The 24,286-nt window shown below is 39.0% G+C and overlaps 2 protein-coding genes across 2 annotated transcripts; one reads left to right on the forward strand and one right to left on the reverse strand.

The window, feature by feature from the left end:
* Positions 1 to 3,376: 3,376 nt before the first annotated feature.
* Positions 3,377 to 3,712, forward strand: LOC138893783 (uncharacterized). The gene has a single exon (XM_070178445.1). The coding sequence runs from the start codon at positions 3,377 to 3,379 to the stop codon at positions 3,710 to 3,712; it is 336 nt and encodes a 111-aa protein (XP_070034546.1).
* A 17,742-nt stretch (positions 3,713 to 21,454) lies between these two features.
* On the reverse strand, positions 21,455 to 21,607 carry LOC108943812 (dolichyl-diphosphooligosaccharide--protein glycosyltransferase subunit 4A-like). Its single transcript, XM_018768279.2, has one exon. It carries the CDS (start codon positions 21,566 to 21,568, stop codon positions 21,455 to 21,457), a length of 114 nt encoding a protein of 37 aa, XP_018623795.1. The 5' UTR covers positions 21,569 to 21,607.
* Between the last annotated feature and the right edge of the window lie 2,679 nt (positions 21,608 to 24,286).

Raw genomic sequence — 24,286 nt, forward strand, 5'->3', positions numbered from 1 at the left:
AGGAATCTAATAGGCTTGCTCAGCCGGGTTCACTCGGTTGAGTGCCGATCGCGCTCCCCGAGTTTGGGGTGTGACAACAACATAGTGTTTGATGACAATGATGGCTTGATGATTCCTCACAACGATGCACTAGTAATATCTTTATTTGTACATGATACTAACGTTAAACGAGTTTTGATTGACCCAGGTAGCTCAGTGAACATTTTACTGAGAGTGGTAAATGAAATGCAAGCGAATGATAAAATAATACCAAAAGTACGATCATTATCTGGGTTCGATAATTCGAGCGTCGTTACGAAATGGGAAGTTGTATTAGCTATATTTGTAGAAGGTCTCATCAAAGACACAAAGTTCCAGGTAATAGACACGGATATAGCCTATAATATAATCTTGGGTAGGCCATGGATTCATGATATGGATGCTGTCTCGTCCCAGTTGCATCAAGTCATCAAATTCCCATCACAGTGGGGGATTCGACAAATCCAGGGAGATCAACAAGCATCATGGAGTATTAGTTCAGTGGTGGTTGCAAATGCAACATCCAACAAAGCAGATGCGAAATAGCCATTAAAGAATGCAGTTGGGGATAATTCTATTCACACCTCAACTAAAAGTCCACAAGGTCAAATTGATATGGATTCAAGACTTGATATGATTCAAGAACCAGAGGAAAATGAGAATATCAAAACAACCACGGAGGAGCTCGAAGATGTAATATTATTTGTCTACTGGCCTGATAGAAAAGCTTTCATCGGAGCAAACATGAGCCCGGAAATGAAAGGTAAGTTAATTGAATTTTTATGTCCTAACGCAAACTTCTTTGCTTAGTCATATTCATATATGATAGGTATACCACCGGAGGTGATGACCCATAAACTGAATGAGGATCCATTACATCCATCTATCAAACAGAAGAAAAGGATGCACTGAGCATTTAAAAATCAAGTGATCCACGATGAGGTACAAAAACTTCTAAAAATTGGTTCAATACGAGAGGTAAAGCACCCTGACTGCTTAGCTAATACTGTCATGGTTCCAAAAAAGAATGGAAAGTGGTGAGTCTGTGTAGATTATACCGATTTAAATAAGGCTTGTCCTAAAGATTCATTTTTTTACTGCACATAGACCAGTTAATTGATTCTACTGCAGGTCATGAGCTTTTAGGTTTTTTAGATGCTTATTCTAGTTATAATCAGATAAAAATGGACCCTCTAGATGAGGAAAAGACCTCATTTATCACAAACAGGGGGACTTATTGCTATAAAGTCATGCTATTTGGCTTGAAAAATGCTGGAGCAACGTATCAAAGATTGGTGACCAAAATATTTCCAGAACACTTGGGAAAAACTATTGAGGTCTACATAGATGATATGTTGGTCAAGTCAACACAGGCAGGGGACCATTTTCAACATTTGGCTAAAACTTTCAAAATTCTCCGCAAATACAACATGAAGTTGAACCAAAATAAATGCGCTTTTGGCATGGCTTCAGGTAAATTTTTGGGTTTCCTTGTTTCTAACAGAGGTATTGAAGTAAATCTCGCACATATCAAAGCTATTGAAGAAATACCTGATGTACTCATGAGAAAAAAAGAAGTACAAAGATTAACAAGTAGGGTAGCGGCTCTAGGAAGGCTTATATCCAAACCATCAGAAAAATGCTTTAAGTTTTTTTCAGTATTGAAAAAGCAAAATCAGTTTGAATGGACTGACGAATATCAACAAGCTCTGAAGGATTTAAAGTCGAATCTGTCAAATCCTCCCCTGCTAGCAAAACCAAAAGATGGGGAGAGATTGCTCATCTACCTTGCTATGTTAGAAATGGTTGTAAGTGCGGTACTGGTACGCGAAGACAAATGTAAACAATCTCCTATCTATTATGTTAGTAAGTCTTTACTAGATGCTGAAACACAATATCCTCACCTAGAAAAATTTGCTTTAGCTTTAATTATGTCATCAAGGAAGTTATGACCTTACTTTCAATGTCATCCTATTTATGTTATAACTGCTTTTTCACTAAGGAATATATTGCACAAGCAAGAATTATTAGGAAGTTTAGCTAAATGGGATATAGAGCTTAGTGAATATAATATTATATATCAGCCCAGAACTGCTATAAAGTCTTAGGTGCTAGCAGATTTCGTAGATGATTTTAGCTCATGCCTGATTCCTGAAGCAGAGAAAGAGCTATGCATATTTACCGGAGCTAATCCGGGGATTTGGTCCTTGTTTACAGACGGTTCTTCAAACGTTAAAGGAGCAAGTTTGGGAATTGTTTTAATTCCTCTCTCAGGTGAAATCATAAGACATGAAATAAAATGTTACCCAATTACTAACAATGAGGCAGAGTATGAAGTCGTAATTGCAGATTTGGAGCTCGCAAAAGCGCTTAGTATTCAACAAATCATAATCAAAAGTGACTCACAACTAGTAGTTAATCAAATACAAGGAACTTACGTGGTAAGAGAAACACGAATGCAGCAGTACCTCGAAAGGGTATGAGAATTGTTGAGGTAGATCCAGACATGGAAAGCTGTAAAATTACCCAGAGAGGAAAATACAGAAGCAGACGCATTGGCAAATCTCGCAGCCGTCGCTGATGCAACAAATGCAAAAAATGCTATTGTGGTACACTTATTTCACCCGTCCCTCAACCAAACCAAGAATGAGGTAAATTTCAATAATTTAACTTGGGATTGGAGAAACGAGTTTGTGAACTTTTTGCAGTATGGAATTTTGCCCGAGGATAAAAAGAAATCCCGATTGCAACAGTTGAAGGGTGCTCAATATTACTTGATACAAGGGAATTTATATTGCAAAATATTTGGTGGACCTTTAGCATGATGCCTTGGACCTTCACAAATAGAATACGTAATGAGAGAAGTACATGAGGGGCATTGCGGCAATCATGCCGTGGAAGATTGTTGGTAAAAACACTATAAGAGCAAGATACTATTGGCCAAAAATGGAAGATGAAGCAGAAATATTCGTAGCAAGGTGCGATAAGTGCCAATCGTATGCCAATAATATGCATCGACCGGTGGAATTGCTACACTCAGTTATATCCCCATGGCCATTCATGAAATGGGGAATAGATATCATAGGACCAAGGTGCGATAAGTGCCAACGATACGCTAATAATATGTACGATTTCTGTTAATTCTGACCGATTATTTTTCAAAATGGGTAGAAGTAGTTGCCTTTAAACAGGTGCAATAAAAGAAAGTAATGGACTTCATTTGGAGAAATATAATATGTCAATTTGGAGTCCCGAAGGAAATCATTTGTGATAACGGGCCGCAATTCATAGGTGCTAAAGATACTGACTTTTTAAAAAGTTGGAAAATTAAATAAATTATTCCGCCCCTTACCAACTAATGGATAACGGACAAGCTGAGTCAACAACTAAGGTCATCATCAACAACCTAAATAAGCGATTGGAAGAATCAAAAGGAAAGTGGCCAGAAGCACTACCGGGTGTATTATGGGCTTATCGAATGATGACGAAAACGAGCATGGGAGAAACCCCATTGTCAATTGTTTATAGAACAGAAGCTTTAATCCCAGCGGAGATAGGGGAACCAAGTACAAGGTATACGTACATAAGTGAGGCAACAAACAAAGAAGAGCTTCGAATAAATTTGGATTTGACGGAAGAGAAAAGAAAATCAACATTAATTCGGATGGCGGCTCAAAACCAGACTATTGAATGATACTATACCAGGAAGGCGAAGCTGAGGTATTTCAAAATTAGGGACTTCATCCTCAAAAAAGTATTTCGGTCAACACAAGCGGTAAATGCAGGAAAGTTGAGTCCAAATTGGGAAGGCCCATATAGAGGTAAAGGCATTGCTGGAAAAGGAGCGTACGAGTTGGAAACTATGGACGACAAGGTATTACCATCCCATTGGAATGTAGTCCATTTGAAGAAGTATTTCTTATGAAGGGGTTAATACCCATGGTCAGGTATCATGAAAGTTCAATTTTTACTTTGTTTATTAAAGTTTTACTAACCATTTTAGATGATAGGCAATAAGCTAGCCCGTACCAAATGATGAGATTAGACTCAAAAGATACGCGAAATACTTAATTATTTTCGGTCTAGGTTACAACATTTCTGATGGCAAGGGTTAAGCAGTTATCATCTAAAAAGTTACCTCCGAGTCCCGTTCATATTTCCTTTTTCAAGGAAAGGACCAAAAGTAAGAAGTTGATCCAGTGTTCGAGATCTCATGCTTCAATGCTCAAGCAATGGGGGGACTATGCATATGGAAGAGTACACAAGGAAAGAAGATATACAACACAAAAGCATAGCTTAGCCAAAGTAAAAATCTTGAATAAACCTTGAAGAAAATGTTAAATTTTCAAGAGCGTTCAAGCTCACGGAAAGAATGGGCAGTAGAAAGTTGAAGAACCTACAGAATACTCCCACGAGCTTCTAAGTTAAGGCCATAGATTTAATCAAGGGGAAATTTTACCCGTACTTGTAAACCTGCTATAAAGAAAGTAGTTGTGAAAATGTTGTACGAGAATACTATTTGAAAGTTCAAAAAATAAAACTTCTTCAAATTACTTCATATTTCATATCTTTGCATCAATATGAAGATGAGACGTCATCTTCATCAGTGTTGTTAATATAAGAGGGCCCCCTTTTATAAAAAAACCCGTGCATATTAGAGATGCGGTATGTTGAAGCATTTCTAAGGCAAGTATAAGCTCAAGAACATAAACACATTTTTCTCATTTTAACACATTTTGGTATCAAGTGATTAAGTCAAAATGTGTTAAAATGAGAAAAATGGACTGCTGCCGGATAATGCTCTTAAAAATCACTTGATACCTGAAATATGCTAATAAATCTCAATAAATGTCTTAGTTTCTCAACAAAATCATACGAAAACCTAAGTATCAAGAAGAGATAATTTGGTAAAATACCAACTTATCAAACCCCCAAATTTAAACTATTGCTTGTCCTCAAGCAATTCAACAACTAAGAACATCCTTCAATAAAATTATCAATTAAGCTCAATGACATACCAAACATCATTTCAAGTCAAAAAGGTTCAAATTAAACAAAATCTAGCGACTTCGGTTGGTACCAACAATTAATCCAAAGCATATGAATCTCCAACAACTTCTCACAAATTTCATTTCAATTCAAGTGCTCAAACACCACATTAATCAAAGTAGCAACCAGTCATGACACTAAAGCTTCAAAATTTGCCTCATTATCAAAAATAATTTTCTTTTGTTCATTCCTCCCAATTGGAGATTGGATTAAGTTCACAACTCAAAATTTCATACGCCCGCCCTCACACTTAAGAGAGAATACCAACTTATAAATTACAATTTAAATACAAATGAGATATCAAATGGAAAGAATTTACTCTCTCTCTCTCACACACAAAGATATTCAAATGCACAAAAGTAGTGCCATAGGCTTGCCCTTCATGTATTTCTCCACTAATATAGACACACTTGGTTCACAATCAAGTAGGACTTAAAGGATTGTAATGTAGGTTTTTGGTTAAGGTAGGGCACTATTTGTATAAGAGTGACTCAAAACCTCCCTAAGCACTACAATTTGCAACAATTAAAGCACACTTGCTTCGAAAACTTTTTCCATCCTTTCTTCACTTTTCATTCCAAACCTAATCTTCCCTTTATTCATAATTCCTTATTTTTCCTTCCTTTTTCTTCTTTCTTACTCATTTGTTTTTTCAAAAATCAAGGAAGGTTCCACTATTTGTTTTTATTACCTTTCACCTTTTAAGCAACTTCCACATCACAACTTTTCTAACCTTCACCCCCAAAGTTAAGCTTTTAGCCTATGTTTACACTTTCAAATTACTTAGGGAGGTAGGATGCCAAAAGATAGATCAATAAAGAACGAAGGGTTAAAGCTTATAATATGGTTGCCAAAGAAAAAGTTTAAAGGCTCAAAAGGGGCTGACTAGGGAAAATATGTAAGGGTAGGAAATTTAAGACACAATAACGGTCCAAGGAAGGCCTAACATCATTTTTCAAACCAAGTTAGTCTAGGATTTCGCCTTGAAGCACATTCCGAGCAAGTTCTAGACTAAAAATAATACAAAAGAACTCACAATAAATCTCACCACACATGGCACATGCAAACTCGAGTGACATATAAATCCAAAATTCAATTAAAACCAATGAACCCAAAGAAAATCACATATAGCCTAAAAGACTATTTAATGAATCAAAGAGCCAAAATAGAACCTAAACGTCACAACAAGGATTATCACTTCAATCATTTTTAATTTTAAAGATCAGACTTCATATGACAAAGTTTAAATTATGTTGGTACTAAACAAGCCACACGTTGGTTTATGGACAAAAAGATCATACCCAATAACTAATTTATTCACTACTAGCTACTAAACTAACTAAAAAAATAATTTACGTAAAAAGAGAAAAACTAGAGGAGTTTAATTTATACTACTACAAGTAAATAAAGTAACAAAATAAGAATATAAAACTAATGCTAACATGCTAGAAATAAACTACAAAACATTACTAATAAACTACAAACGTTAACCAATCTACACAAGTTTACAAAAAATAGTCATGCTCCACATATATCATCACATATAAATGAGCCACCCCCAACCTAAAATGTTGCACTCTCCTCAATGCAACTAAATAAAACAAGATAAAATGAAAGTGGTGCTCCCTGAAACTGCATCACTCCGAGCTGGAGGTACTGGGAACTGTGAGCTCCAAGTCATCCTCGTCGCTGTCATCTTATCCACAAAATTTCCTTAGTGTGCTCATCATCTTTGTCAAGAACTTGTTCTTCCTCTTTTCATATTCTCTCTGCTTCAACTGCCTCCGCTCAATCATACCCAATTTGGCTTTAATGGCTTGCTGCTCCTTAGCAAGATCTGTCGAAGATGGAACCTTTCCTTGGCCAGGTGGACCTGCAAATGTGCTCTCTCCAGACGGTCCAGAAAGGAGACCAGCTATAAGCTGGCGGACCTGTGTCTCCATGACATAGACCTGGTGAGAGATGTAACTGAGTGTGAGAGGTCCCTGCTCAAGTGGTACAATAGCAGTACAAGTCCCTATGGCATCTACGGGAGAATCAAGCATCTCAGTAATGGTGTCAGGAAACTGGCCAAATGAGGGAGATGCGACATCAATCTTTCTTTTCTTTTGTGCATTCCTAGCTCCCTTTCTCAGCAATGGATGAATGAGCTTCTCGGGATTCTTTTCCTTATCTGTAGGCCTCTTCTCCACCCTCGCCTCATAGCATAAATGAGTGATCAAGGAGGAAAATAATAAACTCTTAGTCCTCTCCGCAACAACCTCTGCTATCTCATCAATAATAAGCTGCCCCATATTCACTGGTGTGCCCTCTATAATCGCGCAAATCACTCGTGCCTTCTCAAGTGTAACCTCTGTATCATTTTGATAAGGCATGACTCGAGCAAAAATAATGGATAGCCAAGTCTTGGCCTCGGTCGTAAACTCAGAAGACTCAATCCTTAAGTGATTTCTTATCCAATTCGGCATTTTTCCTCCATGCAAATGGTCCACAAACCACTGTGTGTCCAAGTCTTTAGCTCTATCCAGGTACACTCGATTGTCATTATTGGGAAGATTGTAGTATGCATTTATCAGTTCTGGATCAAAGTGGACTTGGTTGCCCCTGACAGTAACAACCAAATCATTCTTGAAGTCAGTCTCCACGGCATTTGCATAAAATTCCCTTATCACTTCATGATTGGCTTTTCTTGGTTCTTCTACAAAGCAAATCCATCCACTCGATACCAATCTTCCATGGAACTCGGGCCACCAACCTTCAAGGTCGGTCAAAATAATGCCTTTCTCCTTAATCATGATTTTACACAGCTGTTTGTCATAGCGGCGGGAACATCTTAGTGATGTGAATATGTCCCAATCAAAGTACTCCTCTTTGGCAACTTGTTCGATATATTCTTGAACATTTTCATTTGATGCCGAAGCCATTTTTAAGTTCAAAGTACCTACAAAAAGAGTGAACATGTCAAACACATGTATGGACACTTAAATCATTGTATTAGGAGGTATTTAGGCCAAAGAAATTGGTCAAAAACCATAGCAGAAGTTGCACAGTTACTGTTTGGCTGCTGGGAACTATTGAATCGCATTCGCGGAAATGGGCACGCGATCGCGAAGAGCATTTTGATATTCAATAGATTTAAAGCTACGCGATCGCAGAGGGGAATCCGCGCTCGCAATTGGCAATTTTGGTTCTTAGCAGAATTAGACCTACGCGATCGCAGAATGGGGAATCACGATCGCGAGGGTCTTCTTCCTCTCACAATAACAGTTCATTTGGGCATTTCATCAAATAATTCATGTGCACTATTCTTCTTAGCAATTTCACACCATTGACTCATGAAGTTTTACCCCGAAATTTCACAGAACATCACTCAAACTCTCAACCAGTCTCACCCAATAAGAAAGCACGCAAAGCACACAATATTTTTATTTGAGAAAGAAAATAAAATTTATGCCCTAAAATCTTGAAAACATGTGTGCCTTTCACCTATTTCACAACAAGACTTTGGGAAAAAGTGAGTTATGAGAGAAATCCACATTACTTGAGAATCAAAAGTGAATATTGCAATGGGATTGAAGCAATAGCAGAATTGGAGATGATTTTGGGGTTAGGGGAGTAGGAGGGTTCGTTCTTGTGTTTGTTCAAATGTGGGCTTCCCATTTTTTTTTTTTTTAATTTCCAGTTTTTCAATCATTGGGAACTTACTTCAATTACGCGATCACTTTCCTACCTCTGCGTTCGCAATGAACAAAAACTTTCCAAAGCCTCGCGACTGTGTTTGATTATCTGCGATAGTGTAGAAGTAAGAAACACTTTGTTTTGTGCGAACGCAGAAGTCATTGTACGATCGTGGAGTTCTGCATTTTTTTCAGCTACTGGTTTTTGGCTGTCCGGTCAACCCGACCTACTCAAATCAACTCCAAAAATTATAAAACTTGATAGATTAGTCAAAAATAGTATACTAAGCTATTCTAAAAAAGAATATTTCAAAAAACGACTAAAAATTTGAAAATGATGGGTGTGTTCTTGGCCAATGTGCGACCGTAGTTTCGGTCACATAATCGTTATGCGGTCCGCGGAATTTGCATTCCACCGCATTTTTAAGCGACCATGGCTTGCGAACTTCTGTCTCATTCCACGACCAATATGCGATCTGCATAACCACTATGCGATCACATTATTTTTGCCTCAGAAAAGCAAGCTTAGCCACTTTTTCTTCACTTTCCCTGCACTCTAAGACACCCACACATCAAATGTTCAGCAAAAATAAATAATCTACAAAAACAAAAGTCTAACAACAACATTTGAAAACGATGGGTTGCCTCCCACCAAGCGCCGCATTTAACGTCGTGGCACGGCGCAAATCAACTTTACCACTTTTCTCTCCACTTTGAAGATATGAATTGGGTACCTAGCTTGGAATCAAGCTTGTGACCATGAGCGACGGAGGGTGGTAAGTAGATGATCAAGCCAAATGCCATTTGCTTCATTTAGCATTTCTTGGCTTTCATGTGAGGAATGTCATTTTGCCCTTTTGTACCTTCAAATTGTATGATGTATGGCCGTTGCCTCTCCTCTTCGTAATCCCTCATTGACTCATGTAGTTCAATTCCCATATCACCATACAATTCTAATGTTGAGAAATGCTTGGAATGTGACATCAAGCCTCCAAATTACAATTCTTTACGGATTTTGACCTTCTCTTGGTCCCCTGAACTAGAGCCAAATTCAACTATCTTTTCAACTATACCGGTTGACTCTATTTTTACTTTTTTTCTTGGTATCACCAACAAGTATGAAATCGGTTGGCGGATGTTCAGTTCTTGATTCCTCAAAATAAAACTCACTTTTTTTCTTAAAGTTGGACTCTTCTTGACCTCTTTCCACACTCTCAAGTTGGTGGGCATAGTGAGCCTGAACCAATATTTTTATTTCATCTTCCAAAGTACGGATATTTTCATCATTTTGAGTCAAAACTTGTTTCAAGTCCTCGAGTGCCAAGTTGTGCTTCTCCTCATTTTCAAGATTGGCCTCCAACATGAGCATCATCCTCTCATTTTGAGCACTTGAGAGTTCTTCTTGGTTTTGATCAAGTGCCAAAAAAGGATATTCGGCTTCAACCTCTAAGGAAAGTTCTTGGCTATCATCCACTTCTGAGGCTTTTTGGACCTCTAAAGCTTCAAGCATTTATACCATTTGTGAATTCAACCTTTCAAGTGCCAAATAGCTTTGGAGACTATTTTTTAAAAGCTCCTCCAAGGTATTTTGTTCTTTGTTTCCTACTTCAAGTAGGCATTCTATCATGAGCTTGAACTCTCCATTTTGACCATGCTCAATTTCTTCCATTTCCATATCCCTATACTTGTCATCACAAAAAGTAAAATCATCATAGTGGGGGTTCAGGGAAGGGAAGGACAAATAAGCACAATTATTCCAATGGCCATTTTGACCACCACACTTATCACATATACTCCACGCATGGGTTTGAGATTGTGCGCACAATCCGCCCCTGGGAGAATTTAAATAATTTTGCCATGGGTGTGGTCCTCCACTATAAAGACAAGGGTCATCAAAGTATGAACAACTACCATCCGCCCGATTTTCGTCATGTGATGCCATTTTTTAAAAACTAAGAAAACAAACAAGAAAAATAAACAAAGAAAAGAAAATAATTACACAAATATTCACAAGTTTGGACCAAAGCATGTACGCTTACTTCTCAAACAACCTAAATACGCCAAATTGTTCTCCGGCAATGACGCCAATTTTGATGACGTCCAAATCCACTACTAAAAAGTAAATGGACACGGTCGCATGCAATATAATATACCCAACTATGAATCGAAGTCGAATCCCACAGAGAATAATATGTAGGCAATTAGGCGTGTAAGAGAATTATCACTTATTATGATAAGACAAACACTTAAAAAGGGTTTTGAGAAAATATTTATGTCTAATTTCAAAAATATCAACTAACCTAGAAAGTAAGTAAAATGATCAATGGCTACAAGCATGGATACACGTGGAATTACACTCAAGTAACAATCCAATGTATTTCACGATTTTACAAATATGAGCGAGTTTATGTTAATTAGGAACAACAATAACAACAATAACCCAGTGAAATCCCACTAGTGGGGTCTGGGGAGAGTAGTGTGTACGCAAACCTTACCCCTACCCCGAAGAGGTAGAGAGGCTGTTTCCGAAAGACCCTCGACTCAAGAGGACAAAACGACAAAAAGACAAAAGGAGACAATATCAGTATCACCACAGAAATCATAGAAAAAATAGGAACAACATGAAATCCAGAAGAAAGATGCAAAGCAAAAGCGATGGCTAGTAAATAGGTCTGACACTGAAAAGCGAAATAGTAAGACACGATATTGCCACTAGCTAGCTTAGAAAAAAACCCTATCAGACTAGTCTCACAATGGTATAAAGTAAGGCAATACTCAACTACCTCCTAACCTACAACCCTAATACTCGACCTCCACATCTTCCTATCACATTCCATGTCCTCGGAAATCTGAAGTCTCGCTATGTCCATCCTGATCACCTCTCCCCAATACTTCTTCGGCTGCCCTCTACCTCTTCTCGTGCCCTCCATAACCAGTCGCTCACACCTCCTTACCGGGGTATCTAGGCTTTTCCTCTGTACATACCTGAACCATCTGAGCCTCGCTTCCCGCATCTTTTCATCAATGGGAGCCACGTGCACCTTCTCCCGAATATCATTATTCCTAATCTTATCCATCCTAGTGTGCCCGCACATCCACCTCAATTTCCTCATTTCTGCTTCCTTCATCTTCTAGATATGTGAGTTTTTAACAGGCCAACACTCAGCCCCGTACATCATGGACGGTCTAACCATCGCTTTATAGAACTTACCTTTGAGTATCGGTGGCACTTTCTTGTCACACAACACTCCAGATGCTAACCTCCAATTCATCCATCCTACCCCAATATGGTGTGTGACATCCTCGCCGATCCCCCATGGATAACCGACCCAAGGTACTTGAAGTTGCCTCTACTTGGGATGACCTGTGAGTCAAGCCTCACATCCATGCCCACTTCCCCCGGCTCAGTGCTGAACTTACACTCTAAGTATTCTGTCTTCGTCCTGCTCAGCTTGAAACCCTTAGGACCCGTTTGGCCATGAGTTTTGCCAAAATAAATTTGGAATTAATTTGGCAAACACATGTTTGGCCATAGATTTTTCCCATATATTGGCAAGATCCCAAATCCCAAATCCCAAATTCCAAAATCACCTCAATTGCTGATTTTGGGCCAAAACATGACCATTACATTTTTTAAATATTACCCCAAACTTTTATAGTTTGTAAAAGAGCCCATATTTAAATAATCACCTCAATTTCTGCTCTTGTTCCTGCTTCTTTCTTTGTATCTGCTCTCGAAAGAAACTGAGATTGATATCTACTCTGAGGAAGCTGTGACTACCCACTTGCAATTTGTCTTGCAAAAACATGGTTTAGCTGACGAAAAATTTTCACCAACAGTGCCTTTCTTGCTTAACCCCAGCTTTCGCAAGATATTCGTTCATATGACCGAAAAAAATCAAGTCGAATGGTTTAACGACTTAAAGAAAAATTGAGCTAACTGTTATTTTTATTTTGTTATGTTGTACTCTAATGCATGAAACGTTGATGCTAATTATTTTAGTTGTACGTTGTGGTGTAGGCATGATTGTAATATGAGTAATGACTTCCTATGTGTAATATGAGTAATGACTTCCTATGTGTAATCTGAGTAATGAAGGTTATGTATATACAAGATAGCAAGTTTGTTTGTTTGGTACTATTGGGTATTTGTGATAGTTTTTGGAACTTGTGGGTATAAGTCGTGTTTCATGTTTTTTCAAATAAAAAGTGAAATATGTTTTGAAAAATCATGTCCAAACACATTTTCATCTTCAAATCTAACTTCACCCAAATCAGAATTTTCAAAACAAATTTGGGAATCTATGGCCAAACGCTAGCTTAGACTCAAGAGCCTATCTCCAAACCTCCAGCCTCCCGTTAACAGCTCGCGACTCATCAATCAGAACTATATCATCGACGAATAACATGCACCATGGCACCTCCCCTTGAATATGGTGTGTTAACGCATCCATCACCAGGGCGAATAGGAATAGACTGAGCGCAGAGCCTTGGTGTAACCCCATAACAACCGAAAAAATGCTCAGAGTCGCCTCCTACTGTCCTTACCCGAGTCTTAGCCCCATCATACATGTCCTTAATCTCCATAATGTAAGGAACCGACACACCTTTTGCCTTCAAGCATCTCCAGAGAACTTCTCTAGGAACCTTGTCATATGCTTTCTCTAGGTCAATAAATACCATGTGCAGGCCCTTCTTCCTATCTCTATACTTGTAATGACCCGGCCAGTCGTTTTGAGAGTAATAGCCCCGATTCTCTATTTACTGTTTTTCCCGTATCTGTTTTCTGCTTAACTGACTTGCCGGAAGGTTTTGCTTTTGGTTTCGGAGTGTTTCAGGACACTTAGTCCCTAAAACGGAAGCTTAAGTCTTAGGATTTTGACCGTAGTCAGAACTGTGTGAAGAAAACTCTGGAATGGAGTTTCATCAGTTCCGTTAGATCCATTGGGTGATTTTGGACTTAGGAGCATGTTCGGAATGTATTTTGGAGGTCTGTAGCTCATTTAGGCTTGAAATGGCGAAAGTCGAATTTTTGGAAAGATTGACCGGTGGTGGACTTTTTGATATCGGGGTCGGATTCCGATTCTGAAAGTTGGAGTAGGTCCGTAATGTCGAATATGACTTGTATGCAAAATTTGAGATCAATCGGACGTGGTTTGATAGGTTTCGGCATCAGTTGTGGAAGTTTGAAACTTTGAAGTTCATTAGGCTTGAATCGAGGTATAATTCGTGTTTTTAGCATTATTTTATGTGATTTAGAGGCTCGACTAAGTTCGTAGGGTGTTTTAAGACTTCTTGGTATGTTTTGTTGAGGTCCCGGGGGCCTCGGGTGAGTTTTGGATGGTTATCAAATCATTTTTTGGACTTAGAAGATTTTCTGGTTCTGGGCTGGTTCTGGTGTAATCGCACCTGCGCAAGGCTGCCCGTAGGTTTAAGCAATATGGAGCAGAAGCGGAGTTGGATGGATTGGTCAGGGGTCACAGGTGCATGGAAAAGGTCGCATCTGCGATGCCCGCAGATGCGCAAGGCTGACCGCAGGTGCGAAGTTAGACCGCAGAAGCAAACAGGATTCCGCAGGCGCGCAGCAGGTGCGGCCCTTTCATCGCAGGTGCGGAGGCAGAGGGGGATAAGTGGTTTGCGTAGAAATGCTCATTTTCCGCACAAGCGCACCCTCAGGTGTGAGCCCAGGCTCCGCAGGTGCGGAAATGCCTAGGCAGTGTTTAAAACCGAAGGGCTTCGTGATTTTTGTCATTTTGGACTTTGCAAACTCGGTTTAGAGCGATTTGTGAGAGCAGTTTTGAGAGATTTCTTGAGGTAAGTCCCTTGTGCTTATTTTTGATCAATAATCTTGCTTCCCCATTTATGTTTCCACCTAGTTAGTATGTATTTAAGGTGGAATTTGGGAGTTTGAGGCTAGGGATTTGAAGAGTTTGATTTTGGGTTTTGAGTGGTCATTTGAGGTCGGATTTTGATAAATTTGGTATGGTTGGACTCGCGAGTGAATGGGATTTCGGATTTTGTGAATTCCCGGGTCGACTTTTTAGGGCGAATTTCGGAATTATTGTTAAAGTATTGATTTAATTAATTAGATTAGTCTATTATAGTTGTATTTATGATATGTAATTTTTTTGGCTAGATTTGGGCCATTCAGAGTTGGATATTCATGGAAAAGGCATTGTTATCGATTGCTTGAGCTTGGTTTGAGGTAAGTGGCTTGCCTAACCTTGTGTGGGGGACGTCCCCTTAGGATTTGGTATTGTTTTGATGTGTGAGCGCCGTGTACGTAAGTTGACGAGTACGTACATGGGCTAGTTGTTGTAAAAACCAATTTTTACCGAGCAACAACCTGATTTCCTTTTATTTTGAGTTATACCATTTTTATGAGTATTAATATGTTTTTATTTTTAATTGAGTTATTCCAATATGTGTAGCTATCCTGTTTAGTCTAATATCGCATGTCTACATGCTTTAACTGCTTACTTGAACTCTGTGAAGCATGCCTAGTTGATTTCCTGCTTTTTTCCTTGTTTCTTATCAATATAGCCGTAGAAATCTTACTGTTAACTGTTGTATTTGTCGTTTGATCTGCGTATTTACTTTTGAGACTACGAGACAGTTCCTCGGGAGTTCTCCTTGTATATTTACTTTGGGACTACAAAACGGTATTCCGGGAGATCCCCCCTATCTTGCATATTTGCTTTGGGACTACGGAATAGTATTCCGGGAGATCCCACTGCACATTTACGTTTGGGACTACGAGACAGTATCTCGGAAGATCCCCGAATATGGCTACAAGTAGTTTAATCCTATCCCTAGGTAGAATCTATAATGTGAGGGTTAATGCCTCAAGTTCTTGTTAATTAATCTTTCCCAACCCCAAATTATCTTTTCCAAAATTAATTAGAAGTTAATGGGCGAGTCCTAGGATTAGCTAATCCCTTTGGAAACATTAAAGAACAAGAATAATTAAAGAAATAATAACTCACTTCATAATAAATAAAAATCGTTCAATACATAAGCACTACAAGATATTTAATCCACACTTTAAATATGAATATTTCCATACACAAGATTCAAGTGTTAGAGAAATTACTACACACTTAGATATTCAATACAAAGCTAGAAAATGAAGAAATGAACATAAATGGGTAAGCATTTCTCAACCAAAATCTTCAAATCTTCAAGACCCAAGTGTGTGTGCAAGAACCCTAGCTCTAAAGCTTGTCTTCTCTAGGCAAGAGATTGAAAATAAGCCAAAGATGCCCAGAGATCGATCAAAGATATTTTACAAATGAGCTGAGTCGTGTATTAAATAGTTTGGGGGTTAAAAACGTGAAATGCCAAAACTGCCCAGATTTCTGCCAAGTTTAGTAAATCGCGTTTGCGCAAACAGGCCTGCGATCGCGAAGAGTAATGCTGCAAAGCACCGCGATCGCAAACCAAAACCCGCATTCGCGTAAGGAACTTGACAACCGTTGGTTAGCTTTCTTCATCGCGTTTCTTCCGCGATCGCATATGAATCTTCGCGATCGCGAAGAGCATTATCTGGTAGCAGTCTATTTTTCTCATTTAACACATTTTGACTTGTTTTCTTCCATATCTTCTGTAAATCACTTGATACCTGAATATGCCAATAAATGTCAACAAATGTCTTAGTTTCTTAACAAAATCATACAAAAGCCTAAGTATCAAGAAACGAAAATTTGGTAAAATACCAACTTATCAATAAAAGGCATGTGCATATCAGAGACGCGGTCTGTTGAATCATTTTTAAGGCAAGTATAAGCTCAAGATCTTAAAGAGCACAAAACGCATAACTTGCAACAAAAAGATATTTATATCATTTCCCCAACAAACAGGGGCAGAAAAATTTCCCTGAAACTACTCAAAAACAAAAACAAAAGAGAGTTTCAACAAAAACCAACCCAAAGTCAAGTCAATTTTAAAAACAAAGGGTAAAAACTAAGGAGCATCATCCATGGGGGTAGAGGGATCAACTTGAGAAGATGAAGGTTGAATATCAACTTCACCAGGTGTAAGTCCATCTCCATCACCTTTGAAACCTTCTTCCTTGGGTATTGAGAAGTTTTGACGTTGCTGCATTTGTTAAATTACTTCTTTAGCCTTTGTGATTTCAGCATTGAGGTCAAAACCCTCTTGGCTAGCTTCAGTTAGAGTCTCAAAATGGGTGTTTGACAAAGCCCAGCTAACATCAAGCGTCAACTTGTCTTCAAGAGCTTCGTAATCCTTCTTCCACTGCTCAATTTCAACCCTCAACTCTTCTTTCTCTGCTTCCAAAGCTTCATTGGATGCCTTCAAAGGAGTAAGAGAACTCTCAAGGAATTGAATATTCTTAGATGAGGCATGAAGATCTTGTTGAGCTTGGGTGAGCATTTGCACCAAATCACCTACACCTATTTCTGGTTAAGGAGCTCTTTCAAGCTTCTTATATCTTCAGTTGCCTTTGCGTGCAGTTCAACGAAAGAGGATTCCAATCTATCTTTATATTTTTCAACTTGATTGGAGGAAGCTTTCAAAACTACTAGTTTGGTGGTGGTTATCTTTAATTGTTGTTCTAGATCTCCTTTCTCTTCATCAAGAACATCTTTCTCCAGTTGAAGGCTTTCAAATTGCTCCTTCCAATTATCAGCCTCGGTGCGCAACTCAATTGCTTGTTGATCAGTCCAAGAAATCCTCCTCATAAGCTCCATACCTGTCAAATTGATCTATAAAAAGACAAGGAAAGGGAGTTACAAGCATGAAAGGAAAATAAGGAAATTAAAAATAATAAGAATATACCTTGAGAGAGAAATGAATAATATCATTCATCAAAGTCAAGTAGCTACAAGACTCAAGTTTCTTCCTTTCCATGGGACCACGTAATGGTTTTAACCATACAACAGCTTGGCCTGATTTTTACAATAGATTCCGCCATCGGGGACTTCAATTAAAACCCTATTCATGCCCTGTCTACCGCTAGAAGGCTTAGCTTCTCCACGAGAAGTAGTAGCAGGGATAACAACGGGGGCGGATATAGGCAAGGAAGCAGAAGAAACATGAGGATTGGCAACCGGGGTAACTGAAGTCGTCAGAAGAGAGGCAAGGGGTGGCTCATCTGAAATAGGACAAAAATCTTCTTCACCCTCAAATCCTCGCAAAGAATATATCAACGGGACTTGGAGGGAGGGTTATCAAATGACCAAGATCTTCATCAGAGATGTCCAAGTGAACACTCTCTGGTTCATCACCAAGGTTAAAAGTAATAGAACCCGGAGGGGGTGTCTTGAGAAACATGGGCTTCATCATCTGAAACCACGCGTCTTCTGACTTGTGGCTTCCTCACTAAGGAACCTTCTTCATTATCCTCTCCATCTTCAAAGCCACAAGCTTCAGCATGTTTCCTCTTGGAGGAAGACACACTTAAAATTTATTCCTGTGCAGAGCTACAAGAAAGCCTAGCAGAAGGAATAGATACAGGGCTGATGCCACGAATGGCAAACCCTAAAAAGCGCAAAAGTAAAAAAATATATCAAAAAGAAAGAAAAAGATGAACAAAGAGAAAGAGAACCATGGGAATAAAAGTATACCATGGGTCTTCACTTTTCATCCAAAATTTTGTAAAAGAAATTTCTAAGATCTCTTGTCCATGGGAGCAACATTCAACATGGTTTCTACCCAATCACGAAAGTCAGAAATTTCTGCGAAGACTTCCATGATTGCTGAAAAATGAACATATACTTATGAGAAGAAAATTAAAAATGTCAAGGGAAGCAAAGAAATAAGAAAAAAAATACTCATGTGCAAAGTTCCACTTCTCAGGGAAGGGTATATTCTCATCACTCACTAACTCACGAGTGGGAACAACAACAAACAGAGCATATCAGCCATGGTCACGGTCATCCTCGGGGCTGACTAAAACTCTTTTACTTCTTGCCACCAGAAAAAAGACACCCTCACGAAAATGTTTTGGGGAATACAGGTGGAGTAAGCGATGGAAAGTAAAAGGAGCAGAAACTAAACCTGACAAGTAATGAAGGCAAGCAACTGCCCTCCATACAATTGGACCTATTTGACCAAGGTAAACATTGAAATAGAGGCAAAATTCAATGATCACGGGATCAATAGGAGGGATAAACCTTAAGGTGAAAGGATAGGTGTAAACAAAGGAATAACTTTCATGGTAAGAGGTGATTCTGTCATCGACACTAGGGGTCATTACTGGAAAATCAGGTTTTTAGTGACATTCACGTCGAACCAAGGAAAAAAAGCGATGAGTAATCAAGCTAGGATAATGATCATCAGGATTAAGAGACGCTATGGAAGAAACCTATTTCTTCATAGCTTCACGATCTGATACAAAAGAAAATTCTTGTGGGACAATATTAGAAATAATGGGTTCTCGCATGGGTTCATTATGATCTATCCCTCTAGAGGAAGATCTAGGAGTTATAGAAGTTCCAGCCCTAGAAGAAGAAGGCTTGGTAGTACTACTTTGAGGCGTAGAAGTGTGGGTAGACAAAGAACCTAAGCTACGTAATCTGCCACCTCTCCTACTCCTAGTAGGGGCAGTAAAGAGAGGGAGTTCCTCAACGATCACTACCTTACGAGGGTCTGATAATGAAGAAGGGTTTAACGAACGAGAAGACATCTTTAATAATGAAAGTATAAAAGAAAGAAGAAGAACTACAAAAGAAGTTAAAAATATGAATGCAGGAAAGAAGAAGGGAATTTTCGAAGTTGAGTGTGATGAGCTATTTATAAGGGAAAACAACTGCCATCACAGATGGTCATTATGAATTGTCATCATGGAACTGTCATTTTGTGACTGATGCAGCCACAGAAAAGCCCTAAAAAGGCATTGACAACGGCAGAACCAGTTGTAATAAGACATGTGTCTTGAGCATTAAATAGACATGATGTATGTCTCATCGATTCTGAAGAAGGTATTATGATAATCGGGAAAAGGTGACAAGATATTCCTGCCATAAGGACTTACCACTTCCCGAATATTCAGTTGAGAATATTCAAAAAGTGTAGGGACTATCTGTATTGGTGAGAAAAAGGCATGACACATGGACTATCAGCGGGGTGACAAGTGGCACTTCCAGTTGAGCCAATAAACAAAAACGAAAAGGCACGAATGAAACACCATGAAGAGGTATCGACCCTGACAACCGGAAAAGAAAAAATAGGCACGAGATGAATGAAGACCAAAAAAGGGGAAGATTCATGAATCTATTATAAATAAGGAAAGGAAATCACCACTGATCTTGATTACGAAAAATTCTCAGTTATTATTATAACCGTTACAATTAAATATGGTAACGTACAATCAAGGCAATTAATACCATTAATGAGCCAGAATTAAGTAGGGAAACCGTTTTAATTGTGTATCCTTATATAAGGACCCGTTCCTCTTTGTAAAGCCATCTGAATATTTTTTTAATATATACAATCAGTCTTTTACTTTATTCAATTCAAGTGTTCAAACCGCAATTCTAGGAGAGATTAGCAATCAACATTAAGCTTCCTTACTCACCTATTATTTTCATTATTTTTCCTATTCTTTGAATTACAAAGAAAGTGAAGTAATTTTGGTTATCAGTAACTCAATTTTTTCCTAATATTAGTTTTGACCGAGAAATCTATTTTTGGGTTAAACAGTCATCTTATCCCATACCGTTATTCTTTGAGTCAAAATTACCCTTAACTTTAACAAAAGGACATATGGCAGCTCAGGAACAAAAGGACCCATCCCTAATTTTTATACCCCAATCAAATTAAAACCCACCCCTAATTTGTACGCATTACTTGACCCAAGATGGCATGGATCAATGTTTAATTAATCGAGAAACAAAATTGAAGAAAGATATTAGCCACTATAGTTGAGCAGCGTAGCTCACAAAAAGAAAAAAGGGTTCATTTTCTTCACTAAAATTATTTTGTAACTCTATTAAAGACATCACATCATCCTAAAATACCACAACCATAGCTTACTCACACACAGTTGCTCCGCCGAATCACCACCCATTTCGCCACCGTGGAACCAATGCACCACCATTGAAACACTTTTGGGTCTTGAATTTCGAATCTAATTTTTTTGATTTGTTGTAGATTTGAAGGTGTTGTTTTGAGTTGTTAAGCTTCAAATTGATTAAAGAACTGATTCCAACCAGGTTTGGTTGTGTGAAATCCGATTAAGAAATTAAATTGTTAAAGAAAGTATTTGAAGATGTTCTTTTGATTTTTTATTTTACAAAAGAACTCAAAGTGGTGTGATTGATCGGAAAACAAAATTGAAGATATCCGCTGAGGTTTATTGTCGTGGAAATATCTGTTGATGTCGATTCGGTTGAATATTTGGTATTTTGTTGTGATTTATTTTTTGCTATGGATGCTCCAGCTCTTTGATGATGGTGGTCCACTATTTTTTTCTTTCTTTCTTTCTTTTTCTGAAAGAAGAAGAAGAATGAAGTTGGCAGAAGGGAGTGACAGTGGGTCGGGTTATGGGTGGGCAAAGGTTAAATGAAGCGGGTAAAAAGACGAGATGAGTCCTTTTGTTCATGAGTTGCCACGTGTCCCTCCGTTAAAATTAAGGGTAATTTTGGCTCAAAGTATAACGATAGGGGATAAGATGACCAAATAGTATAACAGAGAGTATTTTTAAACCTTTTTTTGATAGTACATGGATATATTTAGATAATTAACTTTCAATTCCCTTCATATATTGGGTCTGCCATCACATAATTGTAAGCAACCATCAGCACAAAGATAAAGATACCACGGAAGTTGGTGAAGAAGCCTAGTCTCTGGTCAACACTCATAGTGATATTAAGACGAAACGGAGAATTGGTGTAGAATTCGAAGAAGCCTACTAGTTATGAGAATGATATGAAGTGTTACAGTGGAAATAAGATTGGAAGGCTTGAGAAAGAAATGCGAGGGAGAGAAAATTGAAACAATAGCAGTCTAATACATTACTTTGTATATAAATAATAAATCTTTATATTAAAAAGAAATTAAGTGATAAGCTTGTGTACGGGTAAAATTGGGGGGGGGGGGGAATGTTTTCCCCGATTCCTCGATAAGGAAATAAGAGGGAAGCACAGTCTGATGCAACTATGAGCAAGGCCGAAGGATTTTCTCGTATCGGAACTCGGTATGTGTGAACGATGAATCTGGGATCTAGCACGACAAAACAACGGATCCGGACCAAGTAAAGTTTCGGGACCACAGGAAAAGGAGAAGCAGTTAGGCATGGCAAGTAGGGAGCCATAATATTCACCCTTAACCGGATATTACGGTGCAAATCTCGTCTGATATCAACTACGAATTGACATTTATTGGAAAGAGAAGATTTTTACCTTATTTAGACTTGTATTACGATTAAAATTCTCCTACTATATAAAGGGAAGAATTTCTTTCATTTCAACATACTGTGGACAGGCATATCAAAGCAATAAAAATTTATTTATATCTTCTAGCTATTATTCAAAGTGTTCTTCAGTTATTCTCTTCTTTAATCTCAACCAAGCTTATATCGAGGGTTCGATCGAGGCTGAATTCTAGTGTTCACGTAAGATCAGACTTGATAGTCACATTACGATTGGTTTGATTGCTCATGCTTTCTTCAATTTAGTTACTTGTTGTTCTTTGATCATTTGTATTGAATTAAATCACGTATCCTTTAAATCGCGTACAAATTTAATTGTTTCTCAATTCTAAGGGTAAACAGTTTGGCGCCTACCGTGGGAATAAGGATAATAGTGGTAATTTGATATGAATCTCCATAACACACCCTATTTTACGCCTGTTCTTTGAAGTTTTGATTTCAGGTTAGCCTAAGGATGTCAAATTCTCAGTCTGCTCACTTGAATGTTGACGCTGAGTCAGGCTACCACGGCGAGAACAATAACGTGATACCTAGCAATGATGTGCCCTTATTGATCCTATGGTGTCCCAGCCGCCGACCAGGTAGATGCTAACTCACAGGTTGCCATCAATATTAATCTACCAACTGACCCCGAAAACAGCATTTGCGGGGCACCCGACCATCGGCTCGAGAAGCGCCCAAAGTTGAAGGTGATGGGGTGAGCTTGCGGTTGATTTTCTAAATGTTGCAAGCTCAGTAAGTGGCAATAGCGCAGTTACAGACCCAGAGCCACGCCCCTAACAAGGTCGAGCCCGAGCGGACTAGGGAAAATACTCGAAGGGATGAACAAGTTGCTGTGGAATCGGGTGAATTCGGGCCCGGGGAAACTTCCGAGGTGATGAAGATGCTCTAAGCATTGACAAAACGGGTGGTGTCTGGCAAGAAAAAGATAGCGGCCAAAGACAAGAAGGTGGAAAGTTATAACTCCTGGGTCGATTAGATCCCGAGAGCACCCCCAATATTGAAGGGACCAGACTCTAAAAAGTTCATTTAGAAGCCTTTCCCCCCGAGTGCAGTATCAAAGCCGATCCCGAAGAGGTTTAGAATGACCGACATTCCCAAGTATAATGGGACCACAGATCCAAACGAGCATGTAACTTCCTATACATTCGCAATCAAGGGGAATGACCTGGAAGACGACGAGATTGAGTCGGTGTTGCTGAAAACATTTGGGGAAACCTTGTCCCATGGAGCAATGACATGGTATCAAAACTTGCCTCCAAATTCTATTGACTCATTTGCTATGGTTGCAGATGCTTTCATAAAGGCCCATGCCAGTGCCATCAAGGTCGAGACGAGGAAGTCATACCTTTTCAAGGTCAAGCAGAGGGATAACGATATGCTTAGGGAGTTCGTATCAAGGTTCTAGATAGAACAGATGGATCTTCCCACGATCACGAATGATTGGGCCGTTAAGGCATTTATTCAAGGGCTCAACCGTTGAAGCTCTGTGGCTTCTCAGTAGTTAAAGCAAAACTTGGTAGAGTACCCGACGGTCACCTGGGCCGACGTCCACAATAGGTAACAATCGATGATCTGAGTCAAGGATGACCAAATCAAGGCCCCTTTGGGATTTGTTTACCCCAACAAAACCAATGACAGGTCTAAGAGAATCATCGATCATGAGTCAAGGCGGGTCCGAGATCGATACCAGCCATACGATGCAGATTAGAGGGCAAATGGATCCGGGTGCCACCCAACAAGGAATGACAAGAGAAATGATCAAGGACCAAGAATTCAGGGCCTGATAAGCAAAAGCAGGTTTGACACGTCGCTCGGGAGTAGGGAAGCACCGAGATTATCAAAGTATAATTTCAATGTAGACACTGCAGTATAGTGTCGGCATCAAAGAGACCAAGTGGCTTGGACCACTGTAGTCCGATCCTACTCAGAGAGATCATAGCTTGCTGTGTAAATACCACGGTACTCACGGTCATAGGACCGAAGATTGTTGACAACCAAGAGAAGAAATGGCTCGATTGTTCAACAATGGGCACCTTTGGGAATTCCTAAGCGAATGAGCCAAAATCCACTTTAGAAACAGGGACGCCAACAAATATACTGAACAAGAGAAGCCCCAGCCCATGATCAACATGATCATTGAGGGAGT

The sequence above is a fragment of the Nicotiana tomentosiformis genome, chromosome 6, assembly GCF_000390325.3.
Source record: "Nicotiana tomentosiformis chromosome 6, ASM39032v3, whole genome shotgun sequence".
Taxonomy (NCBI): Eukaryota; Viridiplantae; Streptophyta; class Magnoliopsida; order Solanales; family Solanaceae; genus Nicotiana; species Nicotiana tomentosiformis.

Bases quoted from the DNA above. Each gene is read 5' to 3' on its own strand.
- LOC138893783 (XM_070178445.1), top strand. From the start codon at position 3,377: ATGGATAACGGACAAGCTGAGTCAACAACTAAGGTCATCATCAACAAC.
- LOC108943812 (XM_018768279.2), bottom strand. From the start codon at position 21,568: ATGAGTGTTGACCAGAGACTAGGCTTCTTCACCAACTTCCGTGGTATC.